The 14,753-nt window shown below is 37.9% G+C and overlaps 1 protein-coding gene across 4 annotated transcripts; it reads right to left on the reverse strand.

The window, feature by feature from the left end:
• Positions 1-3,061: 3,061 nt before the first annotated feature.
• IKZF5 (IKAROS family zinc finger 5) lies at positions 3,062-14,753 on the reverse strand. Of its 4 annotated transcripts, none has more exons than XM_063435297.1 (4): positions 14,604-14,753; positions 11,418-11,585; positions 10,225-10,464; positions 3,062-4,736 (listed from the first exon to the last, which is right to left on the reverse strand). In XM_063435297.1, the coding sequence occupies exons 2-4, from the start codon at positions 11,548-11,550 to the stop codon at positions 3,793-3,795; spliced, it is 1,317 nt and encodes a 438-aa protein (XP_063291367.1). In that variant the 5' UTR covers positions 11,551-11,585; positions 14,604-14,753; the 3' UTR covers positions 3,062-3,792. The 4 variants fall into 4 exon arrangements, with proteins under 4 accessions (XP_063291367.1, XP_063291368.1, XP_063291366.1 ...); XM_063435298.1 differs by having other exon boundaries at positions 10,225-10,407; positions 14,598-14,753; XM_063435296.1 differs by having other exon boundaries at positions 14,598-14,753.

Below are 14,753 nucleotides of genomic sequence, written 5' to 3' on the forward strand. Positions count from 1 at the left end.
CTATTAGGGTGTGTGAAAATCTCACTAGTCACAGTTTCTCTTTATTAATCAAAGAATACAGTATTGCTTCTGACTTTGGAACATCCGATTCCAGTGCGGTGGCCTGGGGGTACAAGGGAAGGTAAGTTACTTACCTGAAGCTGCCCCTTGTGACTGCCACCATCAACATCTGGTGGGTCCTATTCAGCTGCTGGTGCTGCATTTGCCAGCAGCTGTACTATTTTGCTTGCACAAGAGTACAACACTGATGTCTATGCAGGATCCTGCGAGAGCCTCCATAGACTAAGCACTAGCGAAGGCTGGGAGAATGACAATATTTGACAAAGGTAGCTCCCCCCCCCCCCCCTTTTTTGTTTTGTCAGGTGTAGTAAAAATAGGGAAGACAAAGTAGTCCCTACTTTATCTTAAATATATTTTAGGTAAAACAGAAGATTGGAATGAGAGATGGGATGAAAAGCAGAATCGATTGAGGTAATTAAGTATGCCCTTAGACACTTTAGTTCTGACACCTGAACACTGATACCCACACAATAATAAATAAATGAGGCATTGTAGTACATAGAACTCATAAATAAGCCTGCTGTATGTAGCTTTGTAAATCAAAACAAATATTTTACCTTAGGCGGAAAACTGATGCAGAAATGGGAAGTGTTGTAAAAAATATTAGTTTTTCTTTTGTTTCACCAGTTTCAACTTCATTTTAGGACAATGATGGCCAAAGTTTAATTTTGAAGAGCACAAGGATCCCAAATGGTTCCTTCATCTTAATAAACTATTGAATGCTATACGGAGGTGAATAGTGCTTAGGGCAAACTCACTGCCCTATGATACCTCTATCTAAAGAGAAATTAAGGGATTCATTTGCATGCAGTACTTTTATCTGCTCATCCCTTTATGCAAAACTAGACAAACTTTTTTTTTTCCCCAGTTACCCTGTCCATGATCTACATCACCCAGTTCAATAAATGATCCACAACAGCCATTCCTAGTTACACGCATGTATAGAATACAGCATTGACTCCTACTTTAATGCTATACTTGTAAACTGGATAACTCTCAGCTTTTTCTCAGGTCCTAATATAAAAAAAACTATCCTTTAAAATATTGTTGAGGTATACAGCCTCAGAGCAGCTAATAAAGTGTGAAATGTTACCCCACTCTTATTTTATTCCAAATCCTATATTTTATCGAAGTTCTGCTGCTAAGCTGATCCATCCCTTTTTTGCTCATCACTAACTTTCTTGTGTATGCAGGAAGGAAGCATTGTAGACAATGCTCACATTTGGAAGCTATTGGGAAAACTGAAATTGATAATATAAAAAAATATATATCCATAAATATCATCATTAAAGATGGGCTCTTACAAATTAATTGAATAAAATAAATCGTGCTTCTTTCCTTATTTTAGCAGAGCCCTCCTTTTTTTTTTTTTTTTAAATATATTCTGCAATTTCTTATTGCAAAACAAGGCTCTACAACTACCTGGCGCCTGGGATTTGTCAGCCCGTTTTGCAGCTCGGAGTCAGCCTGTGGTGATACATATCTATCGGTGTTTATTCCTTAATTTAAAAAAAAGTAAAACCTAAATTTATTAAAATTGACTGCACAGCATTGTGTCTAGGACACACTGGGACCCCATGCAATTCACAATTGAACATGTAAATAGTACATATTAATACAAAGCAGAAGTAATCTATGATATTAATGGAAATAATTCCAGTACAGTGGGTGTAATCAGCAAAGAGAAAATTCTCTATTTTTCCTTGTCAAAGGCACAGTGGAGACATAACAGTGTTAGTTACAGTATTTGAATAAGCATTTGTTTGAGTGGTCAGGTAATATTATTTATCAGCTCCCAAACTCTTTTGTACACCGTCTAAAAGAACCAGTCTACAACAGGGTTTATTGAATCAGCTCATTGAAGTGGTCTGGGTGCACTGTCCCTCGCAGTTTAACCCTGCAATTGTAATTCTAGCAGTTATTAATAAACTGTAATAATTACATTGCAGGGTTAACTCCACCTCTAGTGGTGGTCTACCAGACAGCCACTAGAGATACTTATCTTTTGGTTGCCTGACACTGGATGTCCTCACGCTTTCCATGAGTAAATCCAACATTGGGTAAAACCCCCATAGGAAAGCATTAATACAATGCTTTTCTGTGGGGTAGTCCTAATGCAAACTGGTCTATAACCATGCCTGAGCATTAGGTCACCCCTGCCAGCAGAGGTGGAACCTGACCCAGCAGAGGGACATCGGCACTGGAATCTGGTAAGTGACAAAAGGGTTTTTAACCCTTTTATCACTATGGGAGGGTGGAGCGCGAGCGAGTGGGGCACTATAGAGCTAGAAATACTATACTTTCCCTTTAATAAATAAAAGGAGCTCTGTATTTTTTTTGACAATGCGCCTCACGTATTCAAATCAATGTTGAAGACAGGATTTTGACAGTCTAAGGTTTGGGGTCCTGGGGAGAATAAAAAAAAAATCATTAGAAGAGGGAGATGTATCCAAGTGTTCTGTTATAAAAAGGTAGTGCACACATGTAAAAGGAGGAGTCACCAATGTAATGTGTCTGCTAGTTCTATGGGTTTTCACACACCACTTAAGACCAGTATTTCCCAAACCAGGGCTCAAGACCCACCAACATCAGGTTTTGTCAGTATCTCCACTGGAATAAAACAGGGAAATACATAAAGCTTGGATTGTTAGTAGGCCCGTGATGTCTGGTTTGGGAACCAGTGCTTTTTAGACCATATTTTGGAAGAGAAGACAATTATAAGCCTTCCCTTATGTGAATATGTACAAATTCAAGTGTTCAAACTGAAAACAATGCATTCTTTAAAACCCAACCTAAAATGAGCATCAACACAATACTTATACAATACTATAGATAGCTCATAGGTTTGACTACAATAAAACTAGTGCAAACACAGTTTTAACGACCTCTGAGACCATTACATATCAGGATTGTCCTAATAAAAGGATTTACATAACCCTAGATCTGAAAGTGTCAACAGAAACAAAACCACCACATGCAAGCAGCATTTGGAAACATACGATGAGTGAGAAGACAATACAGATTTATTTGATGCCGTGATGGTTTATGGAGTAATTTGATTCTTTAGAGAAACACTTAACACATCATGGATAAGTCTATATGAACACTGTACAACTGGTGAAGGGATAACAAAAAACAAAGACATGACTGGGTTAGAAAGCTACAAAGTCAAACATTTTGTGCAATATTTCATTCAAAGCTCTAGTGTAGCAATAAGGTGTAGCACACTGGGCCTTGAATCCTTCAAAAAGGCATTATAAAAGTTAATTAAAATATATGATGTGACAGCTGCAAATCCAAATGGTGCATTTTCTTGGCATTCCTCCAAAATGAATGATTAATAGAGCTGGAAGGATCTCCGAAATACTGAAATGTAGGATTTTACTGCATGTTCATCAGAACCTCTCATTACACATTAAAAGACACTTGGAAGACCGCTAAGCAGGTGCCACATTCAGGATGCAACCATTTAACCACTTTGCACCTTCAATTCGGAACCTTACGAAGCCTGCCTTGGTGTGGCAAGTGCCAGGAACACTCAGAAACTAGACAACGTCATACTTTTTTTTTTTTTCTTTTAAAAATAGTAAATTATCTGTCACACATAATTACGGTCACATGTTCAAATGAGGCACACAAACATATTTACATCATATACATTCCTCAAGTGACAGGCACCATGTACACACAGTGTCTCCAGAGGTCTGGGTTTATTAAAAATGGTCAGAAGAGTCAGTGTTGGCTGTGCTGACCTCGTGCAAAGTGGCAGGCAAAGTCATATTTGTTTTTACACTTGCATCCACAGATGTTACATTGGAACGGGTTTTCAAATCCGTGGCAACCCATGTGTATAGTATACAGTATGTTATCGGCAAAGTACATGTCACAGTGCTGGCAGTGGTGGAGAAGCTGCGGATCTTGTACAGGAAGAGCAGGCGCAGGTGTGCTAGGCTGACTGTTGCTGATACTAGGAGTGCTGGTTCGTCCACTGCGCTCACTGCTTGGTCCAGCCACTGGACTACAGTTCCTGTGGTTGTGTGTAGGACGTACATCAGGGCTGGCTGGTGAGGAACTCTGTGGTACACTGGTGGAGATTGCAGAAGCACAAGCTGGTGGTGGAGGTTGCTGAATCATAAAGGGCTTCTCATCAGTACAAGGTCCTGTGTCAGGAGAGGCAGGATTGTGAGTGTCCGGTGGAAGGCTGGAGAGCTGTCCAGCTAGAGTGGACAGTTGGTTTAAAGGATTGTCCACCATGAGTTCCTGAGGATCTCGGGATAGGCCTCCCCCATGTGAAGCCTTTGCTAGGTTTTCATATGCCTCACTCTGTATGCTTGGGATCTCATGGGAAAAATCACTCAGGTAGTCTGGCTTGTGTACCACCATGGATGGTGGGCTGAGATTAATCAGAGTCCGACGACTATAGCCCAAGCTGCTAACTTTCTTTTGAAGAACACCCCACATCTTTTTGTTGCCCAGAGTTGGGCGTGTGCCTTTGATGGGTAGCATTTTGTGCTTTCGGCGGCGATGGTGTGATAAGTTACTGCGATCGCTGCAACGGAAGGAGCATAGTTCACACTTATACGGCTTTTCCCCAGTGTGAGAGCGCATATGAGCCTCTAGGTGACGTTCATACGCAGAAGCAAATGGGCAAAGATGGCAACGGTGTGGCTTTTCACCTGACAATAAGAAGAAAAGAAAATCACAATACTAAACCTCTGGAATGACAACTCTTCACACCTATACTTATACAGTATTACAGTACTGAACAGTGCAAATACATAGTTATGTAACTACTACAATACAAAGAAAAGCAGAAATATACTCTACAGACAAGTGTATAACTCTACATAGGAAATGTGTTTTGTGTGAATTTTTTATTTTTATTTTTTAAACACACACACACACACACACACACACACTCCCTCCCTCTCTCAAGATAATGTGAATCTTGGATTAAAGGGACACTGTAGGCACCAAAACAACTTTAGTTTAATGAAGCAGTTTTGGTGTATAGATCATGCTCCTGCAGTCTCACTGCTCAGTTATCTGCCATTTTAGAAGTTAAATCAGTTTGTTTATGCATCCTTAGTCACATCTACCTGCATGTGACTTGCACAGCCTTTCCAAACTTCTTGTTAAGAGAGGTCTAATGTTTAAACTTCCTTTATTGCAAAGTCTGTTTAATTTATCATTTTTTTTATTTCCTGCTCTGTTAAGAACTTCTAGACTCTGCAGAAGCCTCCTGTGAGTGATGAAAGTTCAATTTACACAGCAAAAAAAAAAATAAAAAAAAAAGTCTAAAGCAAGTTAAAGGGACGCACCACTGCACAAATACAAATAAACAAAAATCACTTTTTTTATATTTATACCCCAAATGAACACATGTATGCATTTAATTATGAATATTTCCATTGAGAGTATAAAGAGTTTGCAAAATCTGCATCCTTTGCAAGCCCTCTCCAACTTCCCAATGCAGCTCAATGAGAAGTATTTGCAAGGCAGTTGTTCTGAGCAATTGTTGCCTCTTGAGTTTTGCTCCACTAGGCCAACAAAACCAGGACATAACAGGTTTTGTTGTGTAGCCAGGTTAATTTCTAAAAGTGTAAATTTATTTTGAAATCTGCAGTGTTTGCAAAATGAAGAGAGAGGACACACTCTTCACACATAAAGCCTTTCAGCAAGTTAAAGTGATTTAGGGATAAATCTAGAAAATACAAATTATAGGGCGTGCCAAAAACACTGAAAAGATATAATAAAACCAAAATAGATAGCAGAAATAAAATAATTTGTGAGGGAACGTCATAATTTTAGGTTGCAGCCTCCTTACAATCAGTATTAATTTTCTATTGACCACTAAGCGCTGAACCCACTACTTTGTATCTAAAGTGCTTTAGGGGTCTTTTTTCATGCAGGCTGTGTCAGTCACAGCCAGGGGAGATGTGGCTAGGGATGCATAAACAGAAACAAAAGTGATTTAACTCCTAAATGGCAGAAAATTGTGTAGTAAGACTGCAGGGGCATGATCTATACACCCAAACTGCATCACAAAGCCAACTTTGTTTTGATAACTATAGTATCCCTTTAAGTAAATTGTTCTATGCATGTTGTTTGCATTATGTTTTTCCTTTAATTTCACTTACAACCCCTGACATTTGGAGTTAAGACATTCATTAAGGCTTGCATTGTAATATATTATTCAAAAAGTAAAAAAAAACAGATACTTAAATAGATACTAAAACATAAAGTAATGTTTGTATTTTGTAAAAGTATGATGGGAGAAGGAATATCTGTTGCATAGCCTCTTAAGGTGAACATGCCATACTTTTGTCAGAAGTCCAGGCATGTTTCCCATCCAATTTCCTTTCATCCCATTATTTATAGAAGCAATAATTTGCCCAAATTCCAACAGCTATATGCCTGCTTCCCCAGTCTGTTACAGGACCATTACAAACCACCGAAAGCACTTTAGCTTGCTGAAGTGCTTTAGGTGTGAAGAATGAATGCTCTTTTTTTCCCATTTTATAAGAAGTGCAGATTTCAATACAAATTGGCACATTTATAAATTCACTTTGCTGATTGGCTGTAATCCGCAACAGGTCCTGTTACTTCCTGGTTTGTTTAGCTCAGTGGAGTTAAAGGCAAGAGATGGCAATTGTTCAAAGCACCTGCCTTGCAAAGACCTCCCACTGAGCTGCGTTGGGAAGTCTGTGATTGGACAGACACGGAAAGTCTGGGTTGGGGATCAAAAGCAAGGGTTTGCAAAGGCTGCAGATAAGATATCTGCAGCTTCTACAAGTTGTTTTAAATAGATCTCCAATGGAAAAAAAAGGAAAATTAAATGCATGTTTTCAATAAGGGTATGCACTAAATAAGGTTTTATTTTTGTTTTTTTATTTGGGCTGTGGGTGTTCCTGTAATATAGGATTAATTTAAGTTGAATTACTTCTAGAACTGATGATCAAAGTGATAGAAAAAAACTGAACGCTGCTTTGACAGAAAACGAGGAGACCGCACCCATAAACTATTAGTAAATATGCTTGTGCCATTAATCATCACTAAGAAAGCTACATATTTACAGAATAAAGTAATTTAATAAGAGTTCCATGATGGCAAGTAGGCGCTACAGAATGATTTCAGCAGTTTACTTGTCCTCATCTATTCCTTCCTATTATAATCTCACTCTTTTTTGTTTGTCCGTATTAAAGACTGGGAAAAACGTGGAGGAGATAAAGACAGAACAATCTATTAAATAGTAAAGGAGAAAATAGTTGGCTTTTGACAAACTGGAGAGAATGGATCACATCTAATTGGTTTTAGATAATATTCAGAGCCAAGAGAGAAATAATTAGGAGAATTTCCCCATCGATACAGGCTATAGAAACTGGGATTGTCCTCTCTGCTCCCGCTGAAAAGATTAAGGAAATGGAACCATGGCCACGATTTGGAACTGTACATTTCATTAAAACATTTGTAATGGCTTTATATTTGCACTAATACATGTTCTATACATTTTCTTTTCAATGTTTATATAACTGTATAATACGTGAGAAACAAAAGCTCATTTTTAATTTTTTCAAAGTTTAAAAAAAACTGAAAAAGCACTACAAATCTGATGCTAAAGAAATTGATGATTTCAAACCACAGCTGCAAAGGTAGTTTGATAAATGGCTTATTAGCAGTAGCAAAGATTAAGCTCTTCAGTTGAAATTGAACTTATGTGATGCTCAGTCATAGACAGACATACTTTTTTTATTTTAGGATCATTACTGGACTTTAAGTTGTAACACGTTACACCTATTTGCTTATTATTGAAACCCAACCTTTAGCAAAAAAGACAGCTAAAAACATGCCATATTACTTACATTGGATTTAAAAAAAAATGTTAAATGTGTTCAAAGTAATAAAATGGAAAACATAGCATAGTATTGCATGCTTAAAGATTGTTAAAATTATTCCCTCAGAAGCAGAGACTACTGAAATTCTTGGAGTATCAGGTGATAAAACTGTTGTTTACTATCAACAGTTGTTTTGCAAGTCCAGTAGTCTCAGAGGTATTGCTTCCACGAAAGAATGATGGCATTCACATACATCTCTGCAACATACTTTCAGCCATATTTACAGGACTATGATAGCTCTGCTGGGCTACAATTGACTAATTTCTGTTTTCTTCCACAGCCATGTTCCAGGAACACAAGATCTGTTTTTTGTCAGTGGAAGCAAAGTCTCAGACTGTTGGACAGCAAAAAAGTGCTGTGCGACTACTAAAAGACTGCTGATATTTGTAGTAACTACGTTATCACCTGAGACTCCAAGGATAGAAGTGTCTCCACTTGCAAGTGAACAATTTCAACACACATTATGCACACAGTATGAGGCAACACTGCTCTGTTTTTAACACTCAACACACATAAAGCACTACAACTTGCTTAAAGGAACTCTATAAGCATCAAAACAACTTAAGCTTAATGAAGCAGATTTGGTGTATAGACCATACCCCTGCAGTCTTACTGCTCAATTCTTTGCCATTTAGGAAGATAAGAAATTCTATACTAAACACACTGTGAAAAAAGGGAAGCTAAAAAAATGTTGACTCAGGAAGAGAGGCTGAGTGAGTCTCAGCCAGAGGAGGTGTGGTTAGAGCTGCATAAAAGAAAACGGATTCAACTCCTAAATGGCAGAGATTTGAGCAGTGAGACTGCAAGTGCATGACCTATACACCAAAACCACCTCATTCAGCAAATGTTTTGGTGCTTAAAGTGTCCCTATAATAAGTACTTTGGCTGGAACTTGTCATGTTTGTGACAAAAAAGGCAGATTTCAATAGAAAGCAGCACTTTTTATATTTGCAAGCATAAACACCTCCCTGGTTCTCAATCAGAAGCTAACAGAAGTGGCAGGGGCACTGTGCTAACGCACACCCGCCTTCTCCGCTCTGCCCGTGACCTTCTCCTGTCTGTTGCTGGCACCCGTACGGCCAACACACGCTTGCAGGACTTCTCGCGGGCGGCTCCCTTCCTATGGAATAGCCTGCCTACCGCCATCTGACTCTCCCCTAGTGTTGCATCCTTTAAGAAGTGCCTTAAAACCACTCTTTAGGAAAGCTTACGGCCTCCCAGAGTAACCTCTACCTTACATACCTGTCTCTTGCTCTCTCCTCCAGCTCTGCTTCACTCCCACCTAATTTGATTGCTATTTTCTGTCCAATTGTGTTTTAAACCCCACCTCCTAAAGACTGTAAGCGCGTTTGAGTAGGGTCCTCTTTAACCTATCGTTCCTGTACGTTTTATTGTAATTGTCCTATTTATATTTAAATCCCCCCTCTTATAATATTGTAAAGCGCTGCAGAATCTGTTAGTGCTATATAAATGGCAATAATAATAATCATTGGAAAGCTGTGAGCTGTAAGCGTGCAGCTCCAGCACAGCAGCTTCTCACAGAGGATCCTCTGATTGGAAAGGTTTGCAAAGGGTGCAGACAAGAGATCTGCAGTTTTGCAAGCTGTGTTTAGATTTAGCCCCTAACAATAAAAAATGTAAAAATAAATCTACTAAATAGTTAAAAAAAATAAATGGAGTATTCCCCTAGGACAGGGGTGCCCAAAAGGTAGATCCCCAGCAGGTTTTAATGTCTGACGCTTTAAAACTACTGCTTTTATGATGCTTTGCCATTCTAAAGGCATTCCAAAGACATGCAAAGCATCAAGGGAGTTGTAGTTCTACAACATCTGGGGGTCTACCTTTTGGGCACCCCTGCTCTAAGAGTGCAGTGAATGAACAGTTTTTTGTAATGTAAGTAATATTTTATGTTGCTTGACGGTGTTCTCTCTTGCAGAGTTGATTTGGTTTTCTCTACATTGGTGAGATTGGGATTTCCCTAAGATCTAACTTTAATCCTTGCTGCACTGAATTTTATATATTTTTATATTTTGCCAGTTTTATTCACTTGAAGACAAGTGCAGTGTCTTCTGCAGATTATCGAAGAACTATTGGCTTCTCTATTTAAGCTTGAACTCTGAACAAAAAAATCAGATCACATTTATTGAGGGCTTGAGGGACAGTTAGTCATGTGCAAGCTTTGTTATACATCTGCCTGGTCAATATTAGTGATACTTCTCCAGCTCTGCTTGGAAGTTTATTCATGCATACACAGATAGACCCCCCCTACCTGTGTGTATGCGAATGTGTTCTATAAGACGAGCAGTGCCCTTGCTGGCATAGTTACAGTATCGACATTTTAGCTTTCCATCATATGTTCTCTCAAAGCCATCCACCAGCATCCCTGCGTTCTCATCCAGAGATACCTCCACCGAGGGGTGGTCCAGCCCATTCTGGTCACTGTCTGTCCCAGCTGCCGGTAGAGCAAGGCACGGAGAGTTAGCGGTGAGCACATCGTGGCTTTGTGGCCCTGATTTATAGAAAGTGAGTCAATGAGTAGCACTTTTCTCCCATATCTCGAGGAAAGGAAAAGGGTTAGAAAGAAAAACAAAAGAAAGATATAGCCAGGGGCCACACAGTGTATACAAGACAATAAATAGATAGTACAGTTAACTCCAACATTGACTTTCCAAACACCATAACCAAGATTATTAGAAGCCTGAGTAGAGGTTACTAGCCATAGCCATGTCTCATTCCTCACCCAACATGCACTCACTTTCCTTATCTTCTTTATTTTTACTAAATCACCTCTTAATTTGCTCACCAGGGCCAGATTAAGTTCTGGTGTATAGTTGTGAGAGGCAGCCACAGGGAGCTGTCCTTCAGCTATTTGTGATCTCAGCTATCTCCCTAGTGGCTCACACAGGAGTGATATGTCGTCACACATCATAGCAATGCAAGTCACCATGGAACTGTGCTGATCAGTACTAACTGAAACAGTTGCACGCCATACTGGCGGCGGGGACTCTGGTTCTGCAACCTCCAGGTACCAGCTTCTGCTGGCAATCCCCCGGGCAGCTGGTAAACTAAAACCCTCAGGCAAGCCAACTCACCAGGGCTCAGTTTGCATTTTCCTATCGCAAATGGGCAAGGGTAAATTTTTTAACTCCTTAAATTAGGAGTTTTAAACAACGATTAGTTGACCAATTATTTTGAGTGCTGATCAAATTCGGGGCTTTGTAGTGTGAGTATACATATAAAGTGCCCACATATTATCTATCACTGTAAATAGCATAAAGATTATTTCATCATAGTTACACACTGATTTTACACAAATACGTTTCCCAGAATTCATGCACGTCCCACCTCTGTGTATGGAAATAAAGGGGTGCCTGTACGTTAATACTGTAATATGCTTTGTTTGTACTTCTTTGTGTTAACACAATAATTAGGCGTACAGCCATTCCTAAATCTTCTTCATACCTCCTGGTAATGTGTCACCTTCTTTATCGCCGCTCACAGAGCCGGAGATCATATTTACGTGGTGTGTTTGTTGTGTGAGATATTCTTGGAAATCTTTTACAAAGTCCAGAGGTTCTGGCTTTTTTTCACCCATATTCAATGTTGACGTGTTCCCAGAGTGCCCCCGTCCTGAAAAAGAGGCAAATACAATCTGATCATTATAAACACCAAGTATGTCTAAGAACAATTATAAAATCAGCTGCATATGTTCTTGGGTTCAGACAGCTGCACTGCATTGAAATCCTTAATCGTGCAGCACATGATTTCTACATGTACCAGGCCAACTAGTTTCATACGCGGCTTGTAAGTATGAACAAACGTGGTGTGGAGCTATAGAACTTCTAGTCAGCAACCTTTTTGTCCCTTCTTTAAGGTAAGCTATGGTAATAAACTAAGTGCTTAAATATTTACATTTTATTTTCTTTGGATTCCATAACTGTGCCAAAAATTGCGCATGACATTTATTGTAAAAATACATAAAACCAATAAAAGTGGTTTTCTGAAAGGAAAACATTTATTTATATTATGCTTCCAACAAGCATGGAACTTACACTCACGTATCAAATAGCATTTTCATGCCCCAAGTGGAGAATATCAGATCAGTACACATGACATTTTTGGTATACTGGAAGTTTAGCGATCTCTGTGATTAAGCACAGGAAATGGTCTTCCTGAACACACAACCTCTGTAGGTGCTGGCACAAAAAGGTGTTAATGTGGGTGTTGGTGATGGATAGTGTAAGAATCAGCAGGTAAGTGCAATGTTAACCCTCTGAGAGCTTTTCAGGACTTTTTGTTTTGTTTTCAAACCGCAAGATGCTGTAAATATTGGAAAAAGAACATAAGAAAAAGAAATAACACCACCGCCACAGTCAAAACAAGTATTTCATGAAGATTCAATATTTGCGAAATACTTATTTTTTTGGAATTGGGGGGAGATGTCAGTGCCGCTCTAAAGGCTTACTCCAATCTCCATGACCACTTCTGCTTTTAGTAATGTTCATAGTGCAAGCGATAGAGTAACCCTTTAAGACACAGATTGGAGCAATGAAGGTAAAAATATGCAAGTGATTAAATGTTTCCACACTCCCACTGATCTCAGGTAGCCTTGGGACATGTGCTGGCTTAGTATAAACACCTCCTCTTAATCCCTACATTACCATAACACACCAATGCTAAACATTAACTACAGTATCCTAACACTAACCATTAACCCTTACACCACCATAGCACTTGAGCTAACCCTAACCTACAAATATAATGTAAAAAAAGAGACATAGTGGTGAGCTCTGTATTAGGGGAAAAGAATGCCATCTTGGCTTCTGATGACATTTGTAAACCACTCATCCTTCAGTCTCTTTGTTTATTAAAATCCATCTATGGCATCATATTACCTAAACTGGATCAGTCCAGGCACCAGAACCAATACAGCTTAATATAGTAGTCCTGGGTATTGTAAGCAATGTAAACACTATTTTGCTTACACATCTTACAATATTCAAAGCAAAAACAAAAAGTTGCCTTGCCATCTTTCTTTTGCACTACAATCGATGGTTAAAGAAACAATTGAACAGTTCAAGTACAATAATAACATTGTTACAAAAAAAAGCTATAATATTATTACTACTCAAACTGCTACTAATATACATATAGTGAGCGGCTATGTTTTGTGCTTTGTAGAGAAATTCGGCACTGCAGATGTTTTGGACTACACCTCCCATGCTGCTTTGCCAGCATTATGGGTGTAAGAGCATTATGGGGGATGTAGTCCACAACATCTGGAGTGCCGAAGGTTGCCTACCCCTGTTCTAGACCAACATGTTTTGCTTTTTGTTACAAAAAAGAAAATGTAATATATTTTGTTTATGATTGTGAGTGACAAGTCTTCGTGTCTTAAACTGCTGAGAACAAACAGAACAAGGCTGAAATGTACATTATATCCGGGTATATTTATTAAATTATTGAAATGTACATTATATCCGGGTATATTTATTAAATAATGATTTATTATTGAAATGTACATCAGGGTATATTTATTAAATAATGTTTTCAGATTGAAATGTACATATCAGGGTATATTTATTAAATAATGTTTTACTATATATAAATGTACATTATATCAGGGTATATTTATTAAATGATGTTTTATTATATATAAATGCACATTATATCAGTGTATATTTATTAAGTAATGTTTTATTATATATAAATGTACATTATATCAGGGTATATTTAATTAATAATGTTTTATTATATATAAATTTACATTATATCAGGGTATATTTAATTAATGATGTTTTACTATATATAAATGCACATTATATCAGGGTATATTTAATGAATAATGTTTTATTATATATAAATTTACATTATATCAGGGTATATTTAATTAATAATGTTTCATTATATATAAATGTACATTATATCAGGGTATATTTATTAAGTAATGTTTTATTATATATAAATGTACATTATATCAGGGTATATTTATTAAATGATGTTTTATTATATATAAATGCACATTATATCAGTGTATATTTATTAAGTAATGTTTTATTATATATAAATGTACATTATATCAGGGTATATTTAATTAATAATGTTTTATTATATATAAATTTACATTATATCAGGGTATATTTAATTAATGATGTTTTACTATATATAAATGCACATTATATCAGGGTATATTTAATGAATAATGTTTTATTATATATAAATTTACATTATATCAGGGTATATTTAATTAATAATGTTTTATTATATATAAATGTACATTATATCAGGGTATATTTATTAAGTAATGTTTTATTATATATAAATGTACATTATATCAGGGTATATTTAATGAATAATGTTTTACTATATATAAATGCACATTATATCAGGGTATATTTAATTAATGATGTTTTATTATATATAAAATGTACATTATATCAGGGTATATTTATTAAGTAATGTTTTATTATGATCACTATGTGAGTGTCCTGCCGGTGCCGTGCATGCAGTGCGGAGTGTTGTTATATAGTGTGTATATAGAGCGATAGGAGGAAGCCATTGTCAGGCTTTATCTGACATCCGCAGCGGTGCCGTGACGTCACCCGGCCCTGGCCCCGCCCCCCCCGCTCGATGTTTTCATACCGTTACCGGCAGCTCCTCGCCGCGTAGAACCGCATGCCGCCTTCAGCCGGCCGGAAGACCCTCGGGATAAGACCCCGCTACCCGTTACCGCCGTCCGCCGCTGCTGATGGGGCCCAGGCAGTCCGCGGCGCGCGCATGCGCGAAGTAACGCCCAGC

The sequence above is a fragment of the Pelobates fuscus genome, chromosome 10, assembly GCF_036172605.1.
Source record: "Pelobates fuscus isolate aPelFus1 chromosome 10, aPelFus1.pri, whole genome shotgun sequence".
Taxonomy (NCBI): domain Eukaryota; kingdom Metazoa; phylum Chordata; class Amphibia; order Anura; family Pelobatidae; genus Pelobates; species Pelobates fuscus.